General features: G+C 37.0%; 2 protein-coding genes across 2 annotated transcripts; one reads left to right on the forward strand and one right to left on the reverse strand.

The window, feature by feature from the left end:
• Nucleotides 375-5314, reverse strand: LOC109128707. The gene is made up of 9 exons (XM_019235552.1): nt 5236-5314; nt 5105-5136; nt 4441-4995; nt 4065-4177; nt 2774-3976; nt 2620-2672; nt 2434-2529; nt 2139-2255; nt 375-679 (listed from the first exon to the last, which is right to left on the reverse strand). The coding sequence occupies exons 1-9, from the start codon at nt 5312-5314 to the stop codon at nt 375-377; spliced, it is 2553 nt and encodes an 850-aa protein (XP_019091097.1).
• LOC104743782 (putative F-box protein At3g20030) lies at nt 5924-6829 on the forward strand. Its single transcript, XM_010464829.1, has one exon. The coding sequence runs from the start codon at nt 5924-5926 to the stop codon at nt 6827-6829; it is 906 nt and encodes a 301-aa protein (XP_010463131.1).

Consider the following 15668-nt stretch of genomic DNA (forward strand, 5'->3'; position numbering starts at 1 on the left):
GCCCATACAATTATCCCCTTAGGGCCCAGTCCGATTACAACAAACCAAACCAGGTAACAAAGACCAAAATTAACCCGGGTATATCAAACTTAACCGGTAGCTAACCGGTATGAGCCAGAAACCCTAATCTGCAAAGGAGAACCTTAGTGCAGCCGCCTTCCCACGAAGTTGCGGATACTCGTCGGCCCAGGACCACCGGCAAGCCAGGAAGACGGGATTCAAACAGAGAAGGTGACACATGACCATTACCATCCCGCCATCGTAGAGTTGTGAAGAGAAGGAAGAAGAAACCGATCTTACAATCCGGAAGCCATGGTTCAGTCTGATAGAGATAGAGCAGTAGGGAGTAGATCTAAACAGCCATCGACGGTGGCTTAGCCTTGCCTTTCCGGCGGTAGACCTCCCCCGTCAAACCACCAGCCGTGAAAAAACCTCCTGCGTCTCCAGCCGTTCAGATCTAACCGCCGTATCTTTCTCATTCCTCGCCAAGAACTACCTTCTTCTAACCGCAAAGCCACGCCGCCAGTAGAGCTCTTACCGGTATTGTCCTGCGGAAGCTTCTCCTCGCCACAAACCCCCTTGATTTCGATCTGGTGACCTCGCCGGCAGGTGCAATGGACTACGGATGATGCGCCATGGACCAGTAGTTCCTCTTCAACGTCGGAATCGCCGGAGGAACCTTCACTCGGTGCACGGAGTTGTGATCAGAAGAAGAGAAAGGAGGAGAGAGGAGAGAGCCGCGAGTAGAACTCACGCGCCCACCTCTCTTCGTTTAAGGGAAAGTTATATCTTTCCTCTACAATTTTAGGGTTTTGACTAAGACGGTTTATTCTTGACAGATTTTTTTTTATAAAAACCCGTTTATATTTTTTGCCATTTTTTATATGAACTTTGACTTTTAATTCATATATTTTCGTAATTAATTTTTTAATAATTTTTAAAAATTATAAAAAAGGATAAAAAAGTCCAGAATGGATTTTTGTTAATGGCAAAAGAGTACATGTCTGAGAAAGAATGTGGTGCGTTTCTGCAATTCAAATAGAAGAAAAATGTTTGTCCAATTTTTTCAAAAGGGTATTTTTCATTAAGGGTAATAGAGGTAAAATTTTGTGAGGATTAATGTTAGACTTATAAAATTTTAATAACTAAATGAAATTCAAGGAATTGTTAATATAAATAATTTTTTTTATTATAATATTTAAAATCATTTTGTAATCTTATTGGCTGTAATTTATTTTTTATAGTGACAGTATGATCTTATTAAATTTAAGAGGAAAACCAATTATTTTGTATTTAAAATTAAATATTATCGATATATAAACAATTTTGTCTGAAGTTTCAATCCAAATAGTTTTAGACTTTTTAAGAGAAGTTTATCAAACTCTATGTATTTGGTGAGGAAACATAGAAGGAGTGGGAGGAGCTCCACTAGTAAATATTCAAACTCTTTGTAATTCACCAAAGTATCAATGAGATCTCAGTTTCTATAAGCTACACGTATCAAACTTTGTATCAGAGCGAGACGATCCGATGGGAGACGGTAAAGCTTATGAGTTTGTGGACATTAATAATCTGGAGAGTTCGGGTTGAAGAAGTACAAGAGATCTTAAAATTAAAGATTTAATAAACCAAATAAAAACCATATGGCACCTTAGGTAAGGATGAGTCATATTCTTCAACAAGTTCAGATTCTTAAGCACATACACTTTTTTTTTATGTTTGTTTATTCTAACATCTCTATCTTACTGTTTTTTTTGGTAAGGGACGGGACGACTAAAGCCACCCATTATTTATTAAAAAGAATGAAAATTACAAAAGAACTTCTCGCGACTGAGTGTGACCAAGAAGATCAGCCCTAAACAGAGGCTCCACTTCATCTGGAACATAATAAAAAGTATTAAGATCTAATGGTAGTGAAAACGCATAGTTTGCTAATCCATCTGCCAGACAGTTAGCTTTCCTATACACATGTGAAACCCAGACTATCCAGTCCTTTGACATAAAGTCATGGCACAACCGTACCAGGAAAGACAGCGGATGATACCCATTTATCCTTGTCTTCAAAAAACCCACCACCATTTCCAAATCAATCTCCAAGTCCAGCCGACCTGCCTACTGATCCCAAGCCAGACACAGACCATAGTTTACTCCCCACAACTCAGCCATAGGAGCTGAACAGCACCCAATGTTAAGCGCAAAACCACCCCTCCATTCCCCTGTCTCACTCCGCAACACTCCCCCTGCGGTAGCTAAACCTGGGTTACAATGAGAAGCACCATCAGTGTTCACTTTCAACCAACCCGTCTGGCCACACTCACGCTATCATCCTCTCCACCCTTACTGGTCTTTATTGCCCCATCCTAGTTGAATGATTTGCTATGGCCACTTCCTGCGCAAGATCTTTACGAAATCGTACTCGATCCCAACATTTACCCTGTTCACCAAAAATGTTGTCACACCTCCACTTCCAACCCCACCAAACTATCATTGCGAATGTAATAGACCAAGGACAAACTGCCTGAGTCCTACCTGCACCCAAATTATCATACATCCATCCGAACAAACTCTGAGTAAAAAACACAGACCTCTTCTGCATCGGAACCAAGCGCAGACACACACCGTACATAGCCGGACAATCCCGTAGGACATGAAGGATTGTATCAACTATACTCCTACAAACCGTACAAATGCTCGAATCACTCAGATGTCTACGGTGTCATTCAGCATTCACCATTAGCGTCTGATTCCCGACAAGCCAAAGAAAAGTGCGTACCTTTTCTGGTACTTGTACGCCCCATATCCGACTAAAAACGCAGACATAATTGGTCTGGGATCATCATTCTGTATGAGCATTTGATATGCAGAACAAACAGTGAACTTACCATCCGATGTCAGTCCCCATGACAGTCTGTCCTGAGCCCCCGTGAAGTTATCCACAACAACAGACATTAACTCCAGTATCTTATATTCAGGAATATACATAGCAATCCAAGACATATCCCAACCTACTCCCTCTATCCATAAGTCTCTTGCCAACACCACCTCATTCACGGGTAAAACATTATCTAGACCATTTCCTACAAGCGTATCAGCCGACAACCACCTATTAACCCAAAATCTTATAATTCTGCCATCACCAATAACCCAACTATGACCTGGTCCAATTACCTCTCGCAAGCCAGCCCCCACACTCCTCCATGTTGAAGGTGAGTTACTCTTCACTCCAGTCCACGTTGTATCTTGGATATGACCAACTTTATAATTGCTTTTAACCACTCTTGCCCACAGTTTATCCTGGTCATTTATTAATCTCCACCCCATCTTTGCTATAAGTGCCTTATTCATATCCTTGGCAGCTCTAATACCCAAGCCTCCTTCACATTTAGGCAAACAAACCTTATCCCAGGCCACTAAATGTTGTTTACGCTTATCTGGCGTACTACCCCACAAAAATGATCGAGAAACCTTGTCAAAACAAGCTAGTGTAGCTTGTGGAAGGATTATGGTCAAAATGGAGTGTATTGGTATAGACGATAACACAACTTTAGTTAACGTCAGCCGACCTGTGAAGCTAAGAACCTGACTCTTCCACCTAGATAATCTCGATGAAACTCTCTCCAAAATGCTTCCAAATGTATCCTTATACATGCGCTTGTGGAGAATATGCATTCCCAAATACTTCCCCAAATCTCTAGTTGACTTGATTCCACTTTCATCACTTATCAGTTTTTCCAAATCTCTGGAGACATTATTTGAGAAAAGTATTTTCGACTTCTCAAGACTGAATTTCTGACCAGAAGCTATACAAAACTTCTCCAACACACCCCTGATCACTCTTATTTGAGCTACTGATGCTTCCGCGAACAGGATGAGGCTATCAGCAAAACAAATATGAGAAAGCTTTGGTCCTCCTCTAGACAGACTTATCGGTTTCAACTTCTTATCAACCTCAGCCAAATCTATCATGTGACACAACCTCTTCATACACAAGAAAAATAGGTATGGAGATAAGGGATCCCCTTGTCTTAATCCTCGCTGCGGTTTAAAAGAGTCTGTCTTCTCACCGTTCCATAACAAACTCATAGATAGCCCCGAAACGCACTGTAATATCCGACGCACCCAGATTTCTGAAAAGCCTACTATTAACAGGGTGTCCTCTAAGAAATCCCATCTGATCCTATCATATGCCTTTTCAAAATCAAGATTCAACAACATCCATCCTTTTCGGCTCTTCTTCCGCCGCATAGAGTGTATAGCTTCTTGTACCACCACTATGTTATTTGTACTTAATCTCCCGAGAATAAAGCTAGCCTAAGCTGGCCCTATAAGCTTCGACATCAAAGTCTTAAGCCTCTCCACCATGGTCTTGGTAATAGTCTTAAATAAGACATTACACAAGCTAATCGGCCTAAACTAGTTTATCCGATCCGGCTTAACTACTTTAGCAATCAGAACGAGTAAAGCATCATTAGTATACGGTGGTAGATACCCTGTGTCGAAGAACCCTAGCACAAACCTCACCACTGAATCTCCAAAAATATCCCAGCATTTATGATAAAATTTAGGTTGGTAACCGTCTGGTCCAGGAGATTTAAAACTCCCCATGCTCTGAACCGCCTTCTCAATATCCTCAGTTGTGATTGATTTACTCAACCACAAACAATCTTCCTGAGTGAGCCTTGGAAAACCAACGCTTGGCAAACAATCTACTACCGCATCAACATCATTCACAGAGTACAAACGTGTGAAAAATTCAATCGCAAGCTTCTCTAAAACCTGTGGATCAGAAATCCACTTGCCTTCATCATCTTTCAAGCTGTCAATATGATTTCTCCTTCGCCGAATAATCGTGGAAGTATGGAAAAACCTTGAGTTCCTATCTCCCATGTTTATCCATTTCTCTCTTGATTTTTGAAACCAAAACAACTCCTCCTGTTCCAGAACAACATCAAACTCTTTCATGAGTTCAGTCTCCTTAGCAAGAAGCGCATATGTCTGATTAATGTCCAACAAATCCTGAACAGCATTAATCTACCCCATTAGCTGTTCTTTACGCCTCTGAACATCTCCAAAAACCTCCTTATTCCATTTTCTTAAAACTGACCGTAACTCCAAGAGTGCTTAAGGAGTTTTTAGCTAACCATTCCAGGATGTGGACACAAGCTCTTTAAAACTAGAATGTGTGAGCTATGCCGCCTCAAAGCAAAAATTTATTCGTCGGGGATCCAACTTAACCTCTGGCGGAAGTTGCACATACAGAGGCGCATGATCTGAAGCTAGAAAAGGGAGGTGCTTTACTGTTGCTTCCTGCCATTGTAACCTGGTTTGCGCACAACACAACACCCGGTCCAAATGCTTAGCATCAAACCCTCGCCTCCACGTAAACTGATTCCCATGAAACCCCAAATCAATTAAAGATAGATCGTTGATCCGTTCTCTGAAAGCCAACGAATCTGCTGAGAGCCGACCATTCCCACCCGTTCTCTCGTCTACCCGCACTATCGTATTGAAATCTCCCACAATCATCAGCGGACCAGAGATTCCACTAATAACCTCTTTCAACTTAGCCCATAATTCACTTTGGCGACTAACAGTTGGAGCCACATATATCACAACCAGATTAAAAACCTCCAAGCCATTAACAATTTTAACCTGAATAAACTGTTCCGAAGAATCTACTACTTTGACCTCACCAACAACAGACTTCCACAGTAACCACAATCCTCAACTCTGGCCAACTGCATCTATCTGAAACGTGTTCTCAAATCCCAACCCCCGACATATCCAATCTGTCTTACTTCCTCCAGCATGAGTCTCAAACAAGGCCATCAAATCTGTGGGAAAACGCTTCAAAATGTATCTTACCTATCTCCGAAAATTGGGTTTATTTTCCCCCCGACAATTCCATAGCAAGCAATTCATAATGATCCTTTCTATCACGATTAGAACTACCGGGGCACCCAACTATGCAGCAATAATCCCCGTCTCCTCCCCCGACGATTCACTCCACAAAATCTTGAGGTTTTTGGATGATCATGACATCGACATGGATGATCATGAAATATACAGGAATTACGTTTTTGGGTACGAAATCTATGATTTTAGCTCTAATCCATGGAGGGTTCTTGATATCGCTCCCCACTGGGATATAGATTCTTATCAACGCGGTGCGTCTTTGAAGGGAAACACATACTTTATTGCTAAGGACAAAATAATATTTGAAGAGGATGGAGAGATACCAGAGCCGGCAGACTATATACTCTGTTTTGATTTTACAACGGAGAGCTTCGGACAGTCTCTTCCTCTCCCGTTTCAGCATTTTCGTTTCGATGTTGGAGCTCTATCTTCTCTTAGAGACGAGAAACTCGCTGCATTATATCAGAGCGTGGATAGATCAGAGGTGGAGATTTGGGTTACAACTATGATTGAGCCCAATGCTCTGTCGTGGAACCCTTTCTTAAAAGTTGATATGAACAAACACTATGGTTCTGGTTTTCAGTTTCACTATGACGGTGGCAGTTTCTTCATAGACGAGGAGAAGAAAGTCGCCGTGGTTTTTCACTTTGACGAATCCGAAATGACCCGCTATAAGGATGCAGCTTACATCATTGGAGATGATGGGTACGTTAAAAAAGTGTGTCTTGGCGAAACTGTGAATCAAGGAGCATCTCTCAACTTCAGCGAATATGCGGCTTCTTGCCCACTTGTGTGTTGTGGCTCTTTTGTTCCAAGTTTAGCACATCTCAACCAACTTGCAGGATTCAAAAAGGAAAGAGAAGAAGAGGAGGCGAACCAACAAGCACTCGCGAACAAGAAGACTCACTATTAATCAGTATTCAAGAAAGCGCTAGGCGGAATCTGGGCGGTGACCCAACGCCTAGTGCCTAGAACGCTTAGTCGGGGCCTAGACGGTTTTTAGGCGGTTTAGGCGTTTACAACATAAAACATTATATATATAATTATATTAAAATATATGTTATAAAAATAAAAAATTTATAAATTATAAACAATGGTAAGAAAAATACATTTATTTAAGTTATATTAACAACATATAAATATTTATAAGTATGTATATAGATATAAAATATAATAATTTAATTATATGTAATTTAAAAATCAAAAATAAATATTAAAATAAAATGTATGTAATTTTAAGCGGGTTAGGCAGTCATCTAGGCGTCTGCTGAGCGCCTAGCACCTAGACGGCGCCTAGGCGACCGCCTAGACCGCTTTCTTGAACACTACTATTAATTAATAGCTTTTTCTTCTTATTTCTTTTGCATCTCTTTTCATTCGTCTTTGTTTTGCATTGTCCTGTGGACACAATGACCCTTATTCTTGTTTCTGTTACAGTTTTAGCGGATCAGACATTATACAGATGTTCTTGTTCTGACTCCCCTATATTCCCCCACTCATTTTTAGTCATTTATCTCTCTCAGGTGTACTACTTGGTTACTGCATTCTGCATTTTAATCTTTTTTTTACCCTTGTGTTTCCTTATTTTGTGATATTCAAGGGTTTTGTTGTTTCTTGTTTGTCACAATGTAAGCATATTATATAAGTTAAACTAGGTGATATACCGGTTGTTGTATACTATGTTATGATAATTAATTTAAACTTATTTAATAATTATAAAAAAAAAGAAGCATAACAAATAAATTTCACTTTCAATAGCATTTTTGACACTTTTTTTTTTAATTCAAATCATACAATACCAAAATACATCACTTATTCAAACATAATTAGACTGTACATACATATCTCTTGAATTTCTTCATTTTTTATTGTTGAACTTTGATAATAGTTTTCATTTGCATTTTTGAGCATTTGACAGTAAACAACATATTAGTAATGATAACAGTGAATATTTACTATGATATTCATATATTTAATTTATGTTTTTCATATAAACTATCATATAACCTAAACTATTTAAGGGTTAAAATGATGATTCTTATTAAAAAAAAGGAGATTCTCAAAAATAGCACCAAAATAAGTTTTTATTCCAAACTTAGCACAACATCTCTAAAATTCCAAAAATAGCACTAATTAGTTTTTCAAAATAAAATCCTAAATTCAAAATACTAAACCCTACCCCTCAAAACTATATACCCTAAATGTGAAATTGATAATCCAAACCTAAAAAAAAAAATTCTAAAAATTAATTTTAAATATTTTAATGTGTTAAGTAGTGCTATTTTTGGAAATTTATGGAATGTGTGCTATAATTGTCCATAAAACTTATTTTAGTGCTATTTTGGGGTATTTCTCTTAAAAAATGCATTACAATTTTGATGAATGAAAAAGAGAGTCAAAAAAATTAATCTGATGATTATATTACAAAAAGTTTGTTTAAACAGTCCATATTTCTTTTGAACAAAAAAAAAAAAAAACAGTCCATATTTCTAAGAACAAAACAAACATACATGAATCTATATATACATTTTTAAAGTATATTTTGGGTTCTACCCTTTAAGTTTAACTTATTTAAAAACATATTTACAAAACTGATCCATACATATTTGCACAAAATAACATTAAGTTAAATATGGAAAATCAAAATCGATCACACTAATTGAATAATCCTAATCGATCACAATAACTAAATAAAATCAATTAAGTTCCTAAATTATCTCTCCCAATATTTCTAAACTCAATTATTCCTAAAATATCTTTAGGAAGTCAGTTTATGTTTTTCTTTTCACACTACAAGAAGACAGGCAATTTATGACTGCACTAATAGTCGTTAAATAGTTGCTAAGCCACATTTACCGACTACGTTACGACTAATGACTGTTGTCATAAATCGTTAGTCGGTAAGAAATTCAGTCGTAAAATAGTCGCTATATAGCGACTATGTTACGACTAACGTACGTAGTCGTAAACATAGTCGTAATGTAGTCGTAAATATTTACGACTATTTGATGACAATTTTACAATTAATAAAATGTTAACAGGCGTAGTTTACGAGTAGTCGTAAGGTAGTCGATAACGTTTACGACTATTTAATGAAAATTTAACGATTACTGGGATGTGAAAGAGATTAGTTTGAGAATAATTGTGATTTAGACGTTAAATTTTGTGACTATGTAGCTACTACGTAACGACTATTAGGCAACTATGTGGCGACTATATAGCGACTATTTTAAAGCTAGATTTTATGATTGGTTTTTGCATGGCTACTACGTGACGACTATTAGACAACTATTTGGCGACTCTATGGCGACTATTTAAAACCAGATTTAATGACTGGTTTGACGACTATAGTGATTAAACACCATAATCTTTTTTTTTGTTTTGTTTTATAATTCGAATTAATCATATTAAAACCTAAAATCACATTTTTAATAACCAAAAGTTAACCATAATTGTAATAAGTACACCACATTAGCTATAACAAAAAGTATAACCAAAAGAGAGAACCAAAATGATCAATCTAAAACTATGATTCTCTCAAGTGACAAGGAACAACACATCATCCCAAAGTGTCAAGTTCATTAAAGTTAAGAAATATAGATAAGTAGCCTAAGAAGTAAACTAAGAAGGAGATGCTCTTTATGTTGGAGGGTCGATGGATGCATCACTTGATTCAGACTCATGGAATTTGACAAAGGCCGGATCAGTTTTGCAAAAGTACTTTTCCAAGTGCTCTATCTTCTTTTGTTGCTCAGCCACAACTTTGGAATGTTCTGCTTCACGAGCAGCAATCTCAGCATCACGTTTTGTATTATAGGCAACTTGTTCTTCAATTGTATGATGAGCTTCTTTCCTTTGCTCTTGCAATACTACAAACGATGATGACTCTCCTCGTTGATAGCTCTTGCCATTGAGAAGATCCTGAAGATGATCCTTGAGGCTTCAAAGTCCAAAAATATTACCTCGTGAATCCTTCTCAATGGACTGAGAAATGAAAAAGTGAAACTGTAAATAGAGAATATGAAAGTCAAAGACTCTTTAAACATAGATTGTGAAAAATGTAAGTTTACCTGAAAAAAGATGGTCGTTTAATCTTCTGATGTGAGCTCCTAAGCTCATGAAGGATCTGACTCGATCTCAGATATCTTAGCTTGTAAGTTTTTCTCATAAGTTGTAATGATCTTCTCGGCCGTTCGATCGACATACGTACCATCTGGCTTTGTATGTGTCTCTTTGAAAACCTCACCAAGACTCACCGGTCTCCCAAGTTTCCCAAGTTTCATAAGTTACTCACCAAGCCTTGTTTGACTTGTTGATACGATGTTGGCCCAAATAAGTGCATGTGAGGACCGAGACCATTATGGTCTGACATAAGAGCATTGGAATAGATTCGACTCCTTTCATTTGTTTCTTCAGTATCCCACTGCGCAACCATTTTTTCCAGAGAGTATCCTCGATCCATTTAGGTCGCACTCGACTAGTCCTAGCGTCGCTAACTATCTCAGACATAATATATAGACATTAACCAAAGAATTAAGCTAAAGCAACTTCGATTTACTTTCATAATAAACATTGCTTAAGTTAAAACTTAAGTAAATATTATTAAGCCTTTTATCTGCTTCTATCAAAATCTTGCAATGATATCTTAACTAAGTTTTCAACCCATACAAAAAAAAAGAATAAAAAAATAAAGAAAATATTAAGAATTTGAGAATGGTTATTAATAGGATAAGAATTAAGAAGTGGTTAAAGTTACATCTTTAAAATAATTAAATTAGAGGAGTTATCATTATCTTATTATATAAAGCTTGATTACAAATTTACTCATTAACAAGATCGTGACATATGTCAAATATATTGATTAGATGTTGACACATGTCAAACAAATTTCTTTTCTTTTTATAAAGTGGTAGGATAGCTAATTATATTTAAAGGATTTTACATGTTTATATTATAAAAAAATACATTTCTAAATCAAAAAGAAAAAGTAACAAAATCAATATATTTTTCATTGTATGCTCATTGTATTTTACGTGTGTTTTCAATAAAATTTGGCATGTGTAAGCAAAAAAAATATTTTATTAAGCTTGTATATTAATCAATAAATAATGAATAACAAAGTTAAAAAGAATAACATAAGTTATTTAACATAATTTTAGTCGGATATTAATTTTATTTATCGTTGTAATATATATTTTTATTCTAAGTAAGTACACAAAACCTTGAAAGAATAATGAACTTAAAAAAAAATTCAATACATGATGTGTATTGGTTTAGTTTTACATGTTTTATTTTAAAGATTTTAGTGCATGTAGTAATATGAAAAACCTCGGAAAAAATTAGAAAAATGAGTTTGTAAGAATGAATTTTTGGTTAATTGATGAAAATTGACAATAGTATTACTTATAAAATTATGACATATAGAATAATAATATTTGTTTGTCCAAAAAAAAAAGAAGAAGAATATTTTGGATATTTTGGATTTACAGAAATTTTGTGGATGTTAACTAATTTTTTACTGATTATTTTTATTGTTAAATTTGAAATACTAAACAATATATATTATTTCATATGATGCTCATATTAATTTTGTTATTAAAATTTTAACTCTAATTCATGAAGAAGTGAATTATGGTTTTAGGATGAAAGAGATAGTTAAATGTATTACTAAATTGAATGTCTAACGATTAAATTTATTTTTTATTTTAGATTAATTTTTTTCCGAATATTAATATGTTACCATTGAAAGTGTATTTTTTACACTTAGATATTTTGTATGTTACCAATATATAATTTACCACCACCTAGAAAATGTCTATATGAACAAATTAAGCCAACTATTATATATCTCTTTACTTTCACTTTTGCATAAATGTTTAATCACTAAAATTATTGGCTCAAAAAATATTTTGAATAAAAAATAAATTACATCACAAAAGTGTATGACTAGCCATAGAGAGATCTTCAGTTCTGCCCCCCTCCCTTATGGAGAGAACCTTGCGTCCAACCTCCTCCACTATGGAGAGAACCTTCGCTCCGCCTTCCTCCCTTGGGGGAATAACCTTGCATCTAGCCTCTCCCACCTTCCTCCCTTGGGGAGATAACCTTTTGTCCAACCTTCTCTACCATAGAGAGAATCTCGGCTCTGCCCTCCTCATGTGTGGAGAGAACATGTTCACGTCTTTTAGCTATCTCAAAGTGGCTTGCTCCAGCAACCAATGAAACTAAAGTCCCTTTTCCAACATCACAAAATCTTTTGATAGTGACTAATGTTAAATTTTTCAATGTATTCATGAAAGTTTCTTTGACACACCGTGATGTAGCCTCTGTCTTCAAGCTCCTATGGATCTATCAATAACGATTTATGTTTTTTTAATCTATCTATGTTTGTTGTCGGTTTGTGTTTGATTAGCCTATTTTATCCAACCATTAGGTTGATGACCTTCTCATTTTTATCTCCTTTTGAGATTGAATGAATGGTACCAATTTTGTTTGCACAAAAAAAAAGGTCTATGACCAACCAATCAAGATTGAGAAATTAGAAGAAAATTAATTTGACATAATTAATGAAATAGTAAAAAAAAATATAAGCACGATAATATATCAATCTCAAACATTTCAAAGATGAAAATATAAATTGAATAAAACAATCTAAAATAACTACAATAAATTTTAAAATACAGTATTAGAAAAAGAAGATGCATATATTAATTTTCCATTTTTTTGGGTCAACATATTAATCTTACCTATTCCAAACTGAAAAAGTAGAAAGTATGAGTATATTTTGATTTTAAAAAAAATAAAGAAAATTTGTCTTCATATTTAAAAAGTTTGACCAATAAAACAAAGTTGAAAGTAATACATTTGAATTAATTATTTTGTTAGATGAATAATATGAGACGATATATGTTTATATAGAAGTGAGTATTTACATTTTTAGAATTATTAATTTTCTGTATATTTTTCTTAATTTCTTTTCTATTTTATGAGAAAATTATTCCAATGAGCTCATTGTTTTTTTAGAAATTTCTTGCTTCCCACTTTCTTGTAAGACGTACTATCGTTCGACGATATAACATTTTCTGTTTAGTTGATCTAATGTTATATAATCTCTGTTGTTATCTTGCATTTGTGTATTCATCTTTTTTTATGATACATGTCCTGCAAATTAATAGAAATAAAAATAACATTGTGAGAAATTTGTTATTCCCAAAAACCTTAGTTATTATGCATAAGAAAATTTGTTAACACTTCAAAGTCAAATGGAGAAACAAAAAAAATATTCAAATAAACTGAAACGACTCGACCCGTTTTTTTTTTTAACTAATAGGTAATAAATATAAATCTAATATAAATTACAACTAGTGGTCCCATACCCACTAGTCACCTATCCACAACCACAGACAACAGCGGAAATAGCAATATCAATAAATATCCAATAATAGTATAACCAATAATCAAACTTCAGAAAACATGAAACCGACAACCTAACAATGTTCCTAAAAACCCAACTCTAGCAACCTAACAATGCCAGACAACATACAATCGAGTCCCTAGAACATCCTCCTCTTCATCGCCTTGATTCCACGATCAGACTTTGCATTTACCTGCACCACAAACACATATTGAGATGCATGAGTATTTGATAAACACTTAGTGAGGCAATCTTCCCATCTACTGGGCTATACACACAAGCAACAGTGATTCCAATGTTCCAAACAAACAACAAAACAAAACATACAAACCAGGAAATCAGCCATCGTCTCGCTGGAAGGGAGGTGTCGACCGACACTGGCCTTGGTGTCGACCGACACTACCCCACAGAGTCGATCGATGCCCAATTTGCTGGTGTCGACAGACACCAAGTGGTGTCGACTGACACCAAGTGGTGTCAATCGACACTCCCTCTGCAATCGCGATCCGCTCGAAGCCGAGAGTCGAATCTCGCTCCCAAACTCCTCCAAATCACCCAATACTCAAAACCCAAACCGGAAACATCCTTAGAAACCTGTAGCAACCAATCCCAAGCAAGAAAACACACAAAACAACAACACACAAGCAAGAACAAGGAAATCAAAGGCTTAGATTAGCCATGGTCATGCACTCACCTCTTTGCAGGACGATTTGGACCAACAGCAACGAATCCTACACTCCCAGCAACCTTCTAACACGTTCCTGGCCCTAGATCCTCACTCCCACAACAAGATCTCACCAAAAACACCTTGAAATCTCACAAACTCTCTCAAGAACCTTTAGAAACTGTTTTCTCCTCTTTCTCTCACTCTCAAATGGCGTAAGACAACAAAAACACGACCCTAGGTCGTTTTCCGCCTTTTAAACCTTGGTTCAATGGTTTTCCCTAAACCAAACCGGTCCAAATCGACAATTAAATCGAACTGGTCGAACTAGAGAATGTTGGTGTCGACCGACATCACCATGGTGTCGATCGACACCCATCCAAGAAAACCAACAATTGGTTCGCGGATGTTACAATTCTCTCCCACCAATATAGATTCGTCCCCGAATCTCGAATAACCATCAGCCAAGGACTCCCGTGCAACCGTCTCCACAGCCGGCACCCCTCCGACCGAACTACGAAAGGTCACCTCTAGGCGATAGACTCACGCTCCAAGCATTATTTGCTCTCGACTTTTGGACTTTCCTTTACTCAGAGGCCTATACCTTGAGTTTTATTGGCTCCTCATCAGACCGAAACCTGCATGCCATAATATTGGCTCCTCATCAGGCCCAAGCCTGCATGCCATAATATATAAGGAAGTCCAATACTCGTCTCTCGGGTTGCCACCCTACAGCGCGCCCCCAGATCGTCATCCGAAGTCGATATACCAGCCATACTCCCAAGCCACAAAGTCTCAGAATATGGCAGTACTAGGAGAACCTAAGTCCCCCAAGAGTCGAGAGCAAACAATTCTGAACACATCTGAGTCCTATCCCTATCCAGGATCCCTTTCCGTAGTTCGCGTAAGACATCTCAATGCCCTACCAACCACATATCCCCTCACTGGAATACCTCATGACCTCACATGGATCATCTCACTGCCACAAGGGCCAAACAAATGTCCTCAACAGGACCGCCACAAAGACCAAACAAATATCCTAAACAGGACCGTCACAAAGACCAAACAAATGTCCTAAACAGGACCGTCACAAAGACCAAACAAATGTCCTAAACAGGACCGTCACAAAGACCATCTGTCCCGAAGGACCGTCACAAAGACCATCTGTCCCGAAGGACCGTCACAAAGACCATCTGTCCTGAAGGACCGTCACAAAGACCACACATATGGCTAAACAGCCCGCCACAAAGGCCACACAATTTCTCAAAAGACCGTCACTAAGGCCACACAATGACTAAAAAGTCTGCCACTAAGGCCACATAAGCCCCTCCAAGGCTCTCTCCACTTAAATGGACAAATTTTAACTCACATAAAACTTTCCACTTTTACCACTTTCCACTTTAGGAAACTTCTATTTCAGGAAACTTTCCTCCAAAAACCTCGCCTCACGGAAACTTTGTACCCCGAGCACCACCTCATCTTGTTACTTAATCGCACAACCAATCACCCCAAGCGACCAAGTAAACAAGAGAGATGGGATGGAATACTCCATTCCCGCTCCAGCCACGAATTACAGATGGGACCAGGCTAGACAAGCTCAAGTCGCGGCTTGCTTCTCATACCACTTCTTAAACCTTGCCTTCATCCTCGCCTCAGGCTCCCAAGTCTGCTCCT

This window comes from Camelina sativa, chromosome 14 (genome assembly GCF_000633955.1).
Source record: "Camelina sativa cultivar DH55 chromosome 14, Cs, whole genome shotgun sequence".
Lineage (NCBI taxonomy): Eukaryota > Viridiplantae > Streptophyta > Magnoliopsida > Brassicales > Brassicaceae > Camelina > Camelina sativa.

Excerpts from the sequence above, each read along its gene's own strand:
- LOC109128707 (XM_019235552.1), bottom strand. The coding sequence starts at position 5,314 with ATGGCAGGAAGCAACAGTAAAGCACCTCCCTTTTCTAGCTTCAGATCA. Across the intron at positions 3,977-4,064 it reads TATGAGTTTGTTATGGAACG|GTTGTGTCACATGATAGATT; the intron begins GTGAGAAGACAG and ends GTGTATGAAGAG. Across the intron at positions 2,530-2,619 it reads GGATTGTCCGGCTATGTACG|GTAGGACTCAGGCAGTTTGT; the intron begins GTGTGTGTCTGC and ends ATTTGGGTGCAG.
- LOC104743782 (XM_010464829.1), top strand. The coding sequence starts at position 5,924 with ATGATCCTTTCTATCACGATTAGAACTACCGGGGCACCCAACTATGCA.